This window comes from Podarcis cretensis (genome assembly GCF_951804945.1).
Source record: "Podarcis cretensis genome assembly, chromosome: 6".
Classification (NCBI taxonomy): Eukaryota; Metazoa; Chordata; class Lepidosauria; order Squamata; family Lacertidae; genus Podarcis; species Podarcis cretensis.
This window is the reverse complement of record NC_137175.1, coordinates 89,927,994-89,940,493: the sequence shown is the minus strand read 5'-3', so window position 1 is coordinate 89,940,493 and position 12,500 is coordinate 89,927,994. Positions and strand designations below refer to the sequence as shown.

Sequence of the window (12,500 nt, the reverse complement as noted above, 5' to 3'; positions counted from 1 at the left end):
TGGTTTATAGAAAGATAACAAATATAATACAAATGTATAGCTATATACATGGATCCCGTTCGCATCCAGAGGTACCACTGTATCCACAAAGCGAAAACACACAGCAACACACATTCTGAAAACTTCATGTGATTCAGGACTGCTGCCTACTTGTAATTGCCTAAAGGAAGAGAAAAATCCCTTCCCTCTTCATCCTCCCTCACTCTGATCAATACTTATCTTTCCATGAGCACCCAATAATATTTACCTTAGTGCAGATATCCCTCCTCATGCCATTTAGCTTTTCTTAAATGCTTCCCCTCTTCCTGTCTAAGCAAGTGTAAATTTGCCCCCAAATCTTATACCGTATCTATTGTCTTATTCCCCTTTCTCGGTCTTCTATTATGTAACATTTTCACCCATCTTGGAGTGGGGACCTCCTTATTGTAAACTGGAGAAATGTCCTGTTGAGGCATTGCAACAATAGTCCTTGAATCCAAGGTAAGCTCACCTGGGTCCGTGCTTTCCAGCGTTTGACATCCTCTTCCAAAAGCTTCTTCTCTGCTTGAAGCATCCCACTCTTCTCGCTCAGTTCAGCATTAGACTCTTGCAAAGGCAGGATATCAGCTTCCAGTTTACGCACCTGAACACATAACGGTTTAGAAGTTACTTTCGAGTGACTTTGTTTCCTAGTACAGCCAAAATCTTCACATCCAGAGTTTAACGTCGTGTCTCAGTGAATGAACAGCTCCTTGATTTGAAACTTCCAAAGGTCTCAAATTACTGTAGGTTGTAAATTATGGTTTGACACAGTGGGGAGCTAAGTGTATATTCTGTAATTTCTCATTTTGTTCAATAATTTGTGGTTTTCGGTGTTTTAGGGTTTTGAAAGCTAGATTTAAAATTCATACTGACTTTTGCCTGCATTTGCTGCAGTTCCTGTTCCAATCTCTCTTTCTCCTCCCTCAGCATCTTGTTGGTTTCTATCAAAACGTTCATGGTCTCAGTCTTCTTCATTAGTTCTTCATGCTGAGCAATTGTTTTTGCTGTCACCTAAAATTCAACACAATAGTGAAATCCCAAACATGTGTATCAATATCTACGTTTTCAGGAAGATGTGATCTGGAGGGCCATTGTAATTTACTTGGGAAACTATTAAGTGTGTTCATTAACACTGTTAGCTTGGCAAAGTTAACTGTCAGGGCAAGCAATTTATATATAATAAAAGGTAAAAAAAAAAAAAAAAAGGTAAAGGACCCCTGGATGGTTAAGTCCAGTCAAGGGCGACTATGGGGTTGCGGCGCTCATCTCGCTTTCAGGCCAAGGGAGCCAGCATTTGTCCACAGACAGCTTTCTGGATCATGTGGCCAGCATGACTAAACCGCTTGTGGCACAACAGGACACCGTGACGGAAACCAGAGCGCATGGAAGTGCCGTTTACCTTCCTACCACAGTGGTACCTATTGATCTACTTGCACTGGCATGCTTTTGAACTGCTAGGTTGGCAGGAGCTGGGACAGAGCAACAGGAGCTTACCCCGTCATGGGGATTTGAACCGCCAACCTTCTGATCGGCAAGCCCAAGAGGCTCAGTGGTTTAGATCGCAGTGCCACCCACATATAATATGCACAATTCTCAAACATGAAAGGCCACTGTGGTATCTAACAAGGTTCTCCTACTCCAGGCCCTTACCAGGTGTCTGTACTGATCAGCCTCTGGCCCAATACATGAATCCAGTGGTTTTAAAACTATCTATAGTTCTATCAATGAACATCTCTGCTGCACAAACATTCTGAAGCATCCATTTGTCACAGTCAGTTCTCATAGAACAGTAGCCTGGGTTTTGACCCATATGAATTGTGGGTTCATTGCATGAACACAGCCCACACTCCTTGTGGCTTTGCAATGCAGAGAAAAGAATTGACCAGTGGTCTTCCAGGGAATCTTGGCCACCACCGCCAATCTTCTCAGAGGAATCTCATTCTTTTCTAAAGAAGCCAACTTAAATCTAAGCATTCATCTTTACTTCAAACACCAGATGTTTTGGCACAGGCAAATTATCTCAGATTCTTTGTATGTAACAAAGGTTGTGTTTCTGAAAGCAAGCCAGAGGTGTTCTCCAGATATTACAAATAAAATAAGCAGCACTCCTAATAAACTGCATGTCTGTCAATAGGACAGGAATGTTTCCAGGACTCTGAAGTGTCAATATACAAAGGAAAATACTTCTGTTAACTTCTAACCAAAGGTGACCAGGGGCACACGCATACATACCTGCACTTTCTCTCTCTCTGCATTCAGACTTTCCTGCAACTGTTGGAGCTCCCTTTCCAAATGTTCCACCCTCTGGCGGTACCGTAAGCTCTCCACTTGTGCCACCTCAAACCTCGTTTCTGCAATCTCCTTTTCTCTGCGTATAAACCTGCGGTGGAAAGAAGCACTAGGTAAAGGTAAAGGTACCCCTGCCCGTACGGGCCAGTCTTGACAGACTCTGGGGTTGTGCACCCATCTCACTTAAGAGGCCAGGGGCCAGCGCTGTCCGGAGACACTTCCGGGTCACGTGGCCAGCGTGACATCGCTGCTCTGGCCAGAGCCAGAGCCGCACACGGAAACGCCGTTTACCTTCCCGCTGGTAAGCGGTCCCTATTTATCTACTTGCACCCGGAGGTGCTTTCGAACTGCTAGGTTGGCAGGCGCTGGGACCGAGCAGCAGGAGCGCACCCCGCCGCAGGGATTCGAACCGCCGACCTTTCGATCGGCAAGTCCTAGGCGCTGAGGCTTTAACCCACAGCGCCACCTGCGTCCCTCGGAAAGAAGCACTACTTGAGATTAAATGCCTCAACAAAACACTGTTTAGCCCGCAAAGCTAAAAATTGCTGGGTTTTAAAGGGAAGTTGGAAAACATGACCCCTGGGCCAATCGATATTGGGATTTGTTTCGGCCTTATAATGTTATTACAGGCAAATGCAGACACAGTGTGAGATCATATAGCTTAGGATCTGAAAGTGGGTTGTCAGACTGTGTTAACTATCCTATGTTACCAGTGTGTGTGTGTGTGTGTGTGTGTGTGCTCATTGCTATGTGTGTGCATTGCTACCCTTGGTTAAGGATTAAGTCATGTTTCTGAACTGGAGTTTAGGAGCACCCTTCAGTTAGCAACGGCCACATAAGATACCCAAGAGGTAGAAGACACACCGGGCGAGGATTTGAGTGCAAGAAAGGAGTGCGTTTACGATCCTGCTTCTTCTTCCTGACCCCTAGAATACGGCACTTTCAACTGCTTCAGAAAAATCACAATTGTTTCAATGAAAGCAAACCGGATTCTTGAAGAGCCATCTGCTTACCACAAAAGCCTACCCCCTGCCTTCGACCACAAGGTGGAGCAAAATCCCAACCCGATGACCTTCTATACCAATGGGAAGGAGTTTTGATTTTGTCAAATCTGCTCAAATACTAGGCATTTCAAAAGTCCCCCTGAAACTTTTGCAAATGGGCCCTGAAGCAGGGTACAGCTAATATTTTGTTGCAAGCCACTCAGAGTGGCTTGGTCAACCCAGTCAAATGGGCAGCTTAAAACAGATGTTGTGGATTATAGACTTTATCATCACTTGCCGTGTTCTCTGGGGTTTTGTAGTCCACATTTTCTGGAGAATACCCACTTTGTGCACTCCTGTGATTCATTACTTTACCAATTAACTATATAACAATAATTTTTATTATTTATACCCCACCCTTCCCGGTTTAAAAACCAGGCTTAGGGCAGCTAACAGCAAATATAAAACATTGATTAAAATGTGACTTAATAACAGCATAAAATGCAACATAAAATGCAACATCAATATAAATAAATTTCAAAAATTCAGGGGTCATTTTGGGGAAAAACAAAACAAAACAAAACCACCCCCGTCAGTAGACATCAAATGATCACCAGGGCTAACTGGCCAAGTTGGTCCTACTAAGGCCAGCAAGGAGACCAGGGAAGAATTTAAATGTGAGGTCCCAGCAAGGGTTTCTTCATAGAAGAGGAAAGGGAAAAGGGAATAGAGGATCAGGCTAATTCAAATTGAAGTCCAGGCAGAATAGCTCTGGCTTACAGGCCCTGAGGAAGGAGATCAAGTCCTGCAGGGCTCTAGTCCTATGGGACAGAGCATTCCACCAGGTCAGAGCAGTCACTGAAAAAGCCCTGGCCCTGGTGGAGGATAGTTTGGCTTCCTTAGGGCCTGGGAATGACATCAGATCCATACACTAAATAACACACCTGAGAATTTCCACTATCTGTTCTTGTGATTTTCCTTCTTCAGTGAGAGACACATTTAATGCTCCTGGCATGCCTTCCTTCATTGAAGACATCATCTTGTCGCTGAGAGTTTCCAGCTGTTCATGCAACAATCGGTTCTGTTTTTCTAAGTCTTCACAGCGAGAAGCCAACTTAGAAGCTTCATCCTGTAAGAGAATATGAAAGCTGATCACTTCAGAAGATTTTATTTTATTTTTTAATGTCACCCGCTTTCAGGATTGCACATATGTATAAAACTTGTACAGTCAGAAAAGTTACCTTTAACATTCTCTCTCTCTCTTCCCACGAAGCTCTGCTCTCTCGCAATGCAGCTTCTGCTTTCTGGGCAGCTTCCTCCAATTGCTGCTTTATTGTGGAATTCTTAGCAACTTGTTCTTTGGCAGCCTGCAAGGCTTCAACATCAGAGGCATGAAGCATCAGCTCCCGCTCATATTTATTCTGTGCTTCCGCTGCTATCTTGGCCTGTTAAAAAAACACACACCCAGCTATCACCATTTCTGAACTTTTAAGGAATTCAATTCACTTTATTTGGCCTCCTGCACTTTAAATGTTCTCATTTTGTCACTAAAGTGGTGTGTAAGTTTAAGTGGGGAAAACAAAACCCAGCCTATTCTAAGTAGCCTTGCTGGTTCTCCTAAAATTTAGGATACAAGAGTGTTCCACCACTGCATTCTAGATTAGACAGATTTATTTTTTGTAGTAGCCCACTGATTACATAAGCTTGCATACAATTTCCCAAGCGATATAGCATTACAGGGTCATTCTAACAAAAAGGAAGACACTGATGCTTCACATTTTCAATGAGTGCAGACCAACACGCAATAAACTAAACATTCAATTACAGTTGTACCTTGGTTTACAACCATAATCCGTTCCGGAGGTCTGTTCATAAACCAAAACAGGTTGTAACCCAAGGCACTCTTTTGCCAATGGGGCCTCCCCCCCAAATTTTCATCATCATCAAACCCTTATTGGCATCACATACAAACATCCATAGCAAATCAATACAGAATTCCCACCTTCCCAGTGACACAAAACATTTGTCAAATGAAAGAGGCAAAGCAGTCTAACATCTCTAGGTCTCCAGGGAGATCAGACGTCTGCAATGTATTTCGACGACAAAAAACCAGATAGAGATATTTAGCCACTAACTTGATGAGCTCTTGATTATTCCCCAATAATAGAAAATGGATGACCTCTAACTCTGGTTTCCATTTGGGGACGCAGAGTTGATCTAGGAACTGCTGGCGGAGATCAACATATAGTTTACATTTAAGAACCATATGTGTAAGAGTTTCCACCTGATGGTCTTCACATGGGCAAATTCCTTCTCCTTCCAAATTTATTCATAATAATAAAAAGGGTTGTAATCCAAAAAAAGTTCGCAAACCGGGACACGCACTTCCGGGTTTGACGTGTTTGTAATCCAAAACGTATGCAAGCCAGACTTTTCGCAAACCAAGGTACCACTGTACTCCTATTAGGCTAGTACAGGGAACACCAACCTGGTGCCTGTAGACTCGCTTAGTGTTCCTGAGCTACTAGAGAGCCCGTGTCAGATTGGCGGCCTTCTCTTTTTCCTTTTAGTTATTATTTTTTTTTGGGGGGGGGGATCTTTTTTGGAAATCGCAGGCTCCTTTCTTTGCCTCTGGAGGAGCTTTTCTGAATGTGGAGGGTAGGTTGTTCACACATGGTCTCTGTGTGTAATTGAGAGGGATGTACTTGGGCAGCAAGAGATGGAGAGAGATGCTGTGTCTGTGTGCTTGGCGTGTGTGAAAGAGACGGGAAGGTATTATGAATATTTGTTCTGGGTATGTGTGTAGTTTGTTTGATAGAGATAGGTGTACATGTGGGTGGGTGGGTGGGGGGAGAAGGAGAGGAAGAGGGAGAGGGAGGTATGTACTGTCTGGGGGAGATGTATGTGGAGTATGGGGGCAGGTACATTACCAATGTGTGGTCTGTATGCATGCAGGATCTGTGAGACAGAGAGAGAGAACTACATCCGAGCAGACAGAGGCAGCTATATATGGGAAGTACGTGTGTGTGTGTCTGTGCACATGGAAAAAGAATGAGACTGTATGAGTGAGAGATGCAATGCTTGCTTGTGGTCTGTGCGGTGTGTGGACATCTTGTATATTCTCCTGGTACTGGGGAATGCTCCCTGTTATTACACATCAGCAGCATTTTTTGGGAGGGTGGGAGGAAATATAAATATTGTGTGATCTCCACAATCAGGAACCAGGAGGACATAGCTGATTTCCTAAGCAGGTGTAAGCAGCAATGACTCCACACTCTCTAATTTTGTGTTATGCCACACACTCACAGCACTCATGTTGTGTTACACCACACACCTGTGACAGCCACACGCTTTTACAGAACCAAAATGTGCCCACTGTTTTTCCTTAGCTAAAATGCTTTAACTTGAGCTCTTGAGCCAAAACCCAGCTGTATAAACAAGTGCTCAGAGCCCTCTCCTTTATTAGTTCGTGACGGCAAGGATGGCCTTGACTGTACCAGTAGAACAGGGAAGACACGTCTGTGCCTTATCTTACGTCCTGACCACAAAGACGCACAGACCTAGTCCAGGAACAGCGCCAGTGTTCTTGGGAGTTGATGACCTCTTGCTCCAAGAGCAAGCATAGGAAATAGGAACAACCTTTTATGGTCAGAAGTACAGGAAGTAATACCCTTTTTATGGTTAAGAATACCGGAGCAGAAACATCTGTGATGTCAACCTGCGTGCACAAGCGGACGTGGCTGGATTCCTGGGGAAGGGGGAGAGGGTGCCTGGAGGATATATATACTGCATGTAATCTCTCATTTCTTTGGACTTGCTGTGGACTGACCACGCAAGTGCCTTTCTGCTGTTCCGGAGAGCAGAAATAAAGAACTCTTTCTCTGAACCAACCCTCGGTGTCATTTGACTTCCTTCCTCCTGTCCGCAGACCCAATCGGTGAACTCCAATAAGGCTACAAATGGAACATAAATTATCAACAATATCCTGTGGTCTGGATAGGCCTTATAAAAACTTACTTGTTCTTGGCAGTCCCGTTTAGCATGCTGCTCATTGGTAAGAGCTGTATTTGCTCTCTGAAGAGCTTCTTGGACTTCAGACTTCATACTGGCGAGATTTTTCTTCAGCTCGGAAAGCTATTCATTAAACATCAAGCGTCAAACAATCACGAACTTTTGAAAACCATTACATTTTAAAGTTATAGCTGACTGGTGCACTGAATAATAAAAATTTAATTAACTGCTAAACCTGAATTTGACTTAATTCAAGGTCATCTGAGGCAGTCATTTACTTCTGCAGCAACTCCCCCAATAAAATAGCCTTTGCACGCTTAGAGCAGATTGATATAATCATGCTTTTCATCTGAATGAAACAAACACTGTCATCACTGGCTGTTTTCCATCACACGCCGAGGAAGAAGGAAGATTTCAAAAGATAAAGCTTATTTTGTGATGACCACATCAGAAAAATCGCCGTATTTTTTGCTCTATAAGACGCATCAGACCACAAGACGCACCTAGTTTTTGGAGCAGGAGAACAAGAAAAAAAATATTCTGAATCCCAGAAGCCAGAACAGCAAGAGGAATCGCTGCGCAGTGAAAGCAGCAATCCCTCTTGCTGTTCTGGCTTCTGGGATAGCTGCGCAGCCTGCATTCGCTCCATAAGATGCACACACATTTCTCCTTACTTTTTAGGAGGGAAAAAGTGAGTCTTATAGAGCAAAAAAATATGGTAATTGTGTGAATTAATTAACACAAGTAACTCTGTATGACCAATGGGGCTTTGGGTGCCAGTTTTTAAGAACAGTAGCCCTGCCACACACCCTTCGCATGCCACATGGCAAACAGAGAGGACATGCAAAAGCACACAGCAAAATGGTATTAGGGTCTGGCGTTCACCAAGTTAAAGAAAACCTTAAGAATAAAAATTACACTAGATATGCTCAAGTCCTTCCACAGAGAAGCCCTTTGTATCCTGGCCAAGTTCTCTTGCTAGCTACAGTGAAAGGAAAATGTATGATGAATACTCGTGCTTCTATACCTGCTGTTCCATGTTCTCTATAGCTTTACGTTTCTCATCCTGAAGCTCCTGCTTTTCCTTCTCTGCCTCCATCAATTTCTTTTCTAGTTGGGACTGGTACTCAGAGGCCTCCTTCAGGCGGGCTTCAACGGCAGCACGAACTTCTTCAGTTACCTGCACAATTAACTCAGTTTTAAATGTGATATCCGTAAGTGGCACACAGCACACAGGAGACCTGCTTACAGTCCATCGCTTTCACTGAGAATGGAAAGCAAGCTTGAGAAATACAGGCCAATGCTCAAATCTGAATTACAGGCCAATGCTCAAATCCTTACCCTAACCCTCCCATTTTAAAGGGTGAGAAAAATCTACAAGTGTAACAGATAAAGGGCAAGCTGTTAGCTTGAGGAATCTGCTGTGAGGACAAAGCATGTCTGAGATACTCTTGGGCCACTTTTTATTTTACAGTTCCTAAATAAATGCCAATTAAAAATGAGATCTTTTCCACTGGCTTTCAGCAATATCAGCTCATGTAAGGGACCTACACAAATTATTTGACCGTATTGATCACAGCAGCAGTGTGCAAACTCTGGCCCACAGGTCTAATTAGATCTGTCAGGGATCCTATTCTGGCCCGCAAACATATGCGTCTGTATGGATTTTTAGGAGAGGGTAGTAAAAAGTGAAACGGGAGAGCAGGCTAGTTGTTCACAAAAAGGAAGGGAGCGGGGAAATAGTGCCTGCACATTTTAAATAATATTTTGGGTTCTACAAATGTTATAAGCTTTTTCTTCTTTTTAGTGAAACCTGAGAATCTGGAAACTGTTATTCACCTAGAGGGGGGCAACTGCCCCCCCCCCATTGTGGGCATCTATGCCAGCGAGGCTGTTTTCCCCAAGTCACCCCCACCTGCAGGGCACCTGAGATTACCAGCAGTAATTGATCAAGGAAAGGACATCACTGGTGCACCAGTTTAAAAATACACTGCCATCTGGGCATGCAAAGCAGTGCTGAATCCCAATTCTCGAGGATTCTTTCCCCCACCTTCTGTCTAAGTCACAAGAAAACTGCTTGCGTTTGTGCGGGTGTACCATGAAAACAGGGACGCGGGTGGCACTGTGGGTTAAACCACAGAGCCTAGGACTTGCCGATCAGCAGGTCGGCGGTTCGAATCCCCACAACGGGGTGAGCCCCCATTGCTTGGTTCCTGCTCCTGCTAACCTAGCAGTTCAAAAGCACGTCAAAGTGCAAGTAGATAAATAGGTACCTCTCCAGTGGGAAAGTGGTGTTTCTGTGCGCTGCTCTGGTTCGCCAGAAGCGGCTTAGTCATGCTGACCACATGACCCGGAAGCTGTATGCTGGCTCCCTCGGCCAATAAAGTGAGATGAACGCCGCCACCCCAGAGTCGGTCATGACTGGACCTAATGGTCAGGGGTCCCTTTACCTTTACTACCATGAAAACATAGTTCCACGTCTAAGTCATATTTAGCAGGCAGTTTTATTAGCCCATTACCTGCTTCTCTTTGTTCAGGGATTCCTCGAGGCTTACAACCATAGCTTGGTATTGCTCCACATTACTTGTGGCAATCTTCAGCCTTTCTTTCAAATCGTTCACTTGCTCCTCAGACTGTCTCAATCGACTCACGAGATCATCCACATCCTCGCTTGCACTTGGCTGGCCTAAAAATGGCAAAGATAAGGTTAAACAAAATAAAACGTTGTTCAAATTAATTCTGGATTTGGGGGCATACTACACGGAAGCTGTTTTCTCGTGTTTTACACACGCTAGACACAGGTTCAACTTAGCAAATGTTTACACTTTTTCTTTTCTTACCTTGACCAGGAGCTCTTTGTGATGACTGGGATGCTAACTGGGCCTCCATATTGTGAAGCTGTTGTTTTAATGTTGCAATGTCCTTTTGGGCATTCTTCAGCAGTTCTTTTGTACTAGCATGAAGATTTATTTCTGTCTCAAGCTGTCTTTTAGCATCCAATAAGTGAATCTGAAAAGGAACATGCTTTACTTCAAAGACAGCGACTAAAACATAACTCAACTGCAACCATAGGTAGCTTAAAACATAATTTTGCACATCTCTTCACAAAACTGGGACAAAATGTGAACCGCAGAGGATATTTGTGTTTTGTTTGGGGAAATGTGAATTAGGCAGGTTTGTATGAAAATGTACATTAATTGAATTTCTTCCCCCTTCCCTAAGCGTAATAGGTAGGCTGTACAGCAGCTCTCATGTTTGCTCAAGCATAAGATTTCTTTGGATTTTGTTTCACTTTTCTACGCGCCCCTCTAGAAACAAAAGTATAAGGCATTTCTTCCATGAGTGGAAACAACCTTCTACACATGGGGCAGTTTTTGAAGCAACTCTACAATTTGAAGAAATACTGAACGAGCTCCATTCTGGTGCCTTGAACCATCATCACCAATCTTTATTACGGTCCAGAGACCCAACAAATAGTTACAAAGCAATACACAATTCATACAGCTACCTTCAAGTTAAACAAGCATTTTGTTCAGAATATAGGGATCATTGGTTCTTTCAACCACCGATAAAAACTTTGCCACTGCTAATGTTCTAGCATTTGTCAGGTCTTCCAATAGGAACCTGACATAGTGAGCCTCTGATTTTCCCAGGAAAGGTACCAGCAAGGGTAATATCAGTTCAGCCCTGGCTTGCTCATATTTTGCACAGTGCAACAAAATATGTTTTATGGAATCGATGTCTTAAACCAGAAATGAATCGAGATCCATTTGTCTTTCTTTTCAAAAACCATCAATGCCACAAGAGTGCTATGTCAACGACTTGTTTCTTTAATTTCTCATACTTACATCTTGAGTTTTGTTAACTGAATGCCTTTGTTCCGCCTCATTTTCTAGTTTTTTCTTCAGTTGGACTATTTCACGCTCCAGTTTCTCTATTTGGTTATTGAGCCTCTGTTGAGTTTCCGTCTCAGCCCTTTCCAGTATCACCTAGTGAGAACAATATATACTAACATGGAACATTTTTGCTGAATTGTGCTGAAAGGAAGTGAGCTCCCAATTGCTTCTGTAAAGCCCCCGCCCCCAAATCTGTTACCTGCACACAGACCTATGTGCAAGAGAAATATTGTGCTGTTCCTGAGCAAGCTTTCCTCCATGAACACCCACTGCTGAGACCGGAGAGCATGAGTAAAGAGGGCACAAACAAACCTGAATAGATTGCAGGTTAGTAAGCAGCATATTTTGTCCTCTTTGTGCTGTTACTAAAGAATCTTTCTGCTGAGTCAGGCGAACCTCTGCCATTTTCAAAATGTCCTTCTCCTTTTTCAAATTCTCTGCTCTCACCTTTGAAAGAGATTACATTTGATTCTAGGTTAATTCAATCCTGGTGTTGACATCTGTATAAAGCAGTTATTAACCCAAAATTTACATTCCTGGTGAGTTTTCAGCCACTTGAGTACATAAAGCCAAAACAGATTAATCACAGCTTAGCTAGGCTCATGCCGTCCCTAGAAACAGAAATATGTTGCTGTCAACCACCTCAATGAAGGACAATAAACTTATGATATGATAATCCCCAGAGCTTCTCAATCTATAATTCTCTTTCTGCCCTATGATCTTCAAATGGAGGGCAGTCTATAAATTCAATAAACAATAAATAATCAATTCAATAAGTAACAAGAAGTAGTAGTATTAAGTGGGATATGTGTGTGCTGAATGAAGTTCACTCGCACAACATAATTTTTTCCCCCTCTTCCCCTGGAACAATTCAGTTATGCATAATGTGATAGGAATTTTGAGGTCTTCGATATATGGTAATGTCCATAACTGCACGTACGTAGATCAGCACAGGAAGAACGACCTGAAGCCATTTTGATTCCTAAACTGAGCAAATGTTTTCTCTGCAAGGTCAAAGTGGAAAAGCCTCCCCATTGTCTTTTCCTTCACAAATCCTGTCTTAAGGGTATGTCTGTGTTTGAATAGGGTGTGAGCCTGTGACCTGGCCCAGGAACTAAGTATTTATCACTACAAAAGAATGGCCAGGCTCCCCAGGCAATCCAATCAAGTAACCTGCCAGACAGGAGATAAACAAGGACAGCAGAAAAACAACATTCAAATTTCTGTTTAGACTGCATTTTCTGTGATGTAGGTATGATGTATCTGAGGGGTGGTCTTAGGTTACACCCCTTCTGTGATG

General features: G+C 43.2%; 1 protein-coding gene across 2 annotated transcripts in view; it reads right to left on the bottom strand.

Moving 5' to 3' along the window:
- The window catches only part of TPR (translocated promoter region, nuclear basket protein), a 62,368-nt gene that overhangs the window by 26,571 nt on the left and 23,297 nt on the right, over positions 1–12,500 (bottom strand). For both annotated transcript variants that reach the window (XM_079980997.1, XM_079980998.1), the window contains exons 18-28: positions 11,513–11,647; positions 11,153–11,293; positions 10,145–10,313; positions 9,824–9,990; positions 8,332–8,484; positions 7,311–7,427; positions 4,535–4,738; positions 4,238–4,422; positions 2,254–2,401; positions 895–1,032; positions 491–622 (exon numbers count right to left, since the gene is read on the bottom strand). In XM_079980997.1, coding sequence (XP_079837123.1) covers positions 491–622; positions 895–1,032; positions 2,254–2,401; positions 4,238–4,422; positions 4,535–4,738; positions 7,311–7,427; positions 8,332–8,484; positions 9,824–9,990; positions 10,145–10,313; positions 11,153–11,293; positions 11,513–11,647 — 1,689 coding nt within the window. The remainder of the gene's footprint in view (positions 1–490; positions 623–894; positions 1,033–2,253; positions 2,402–4,237; positions 4,423–4,534; positions 4,739–7,310; positions 7,428–8,331; positions 8,485–9,823; positions 9,991–10,144; positions 10,314–11,152; positions 11,294–11,512; positions 11,648–12,500) is intronic.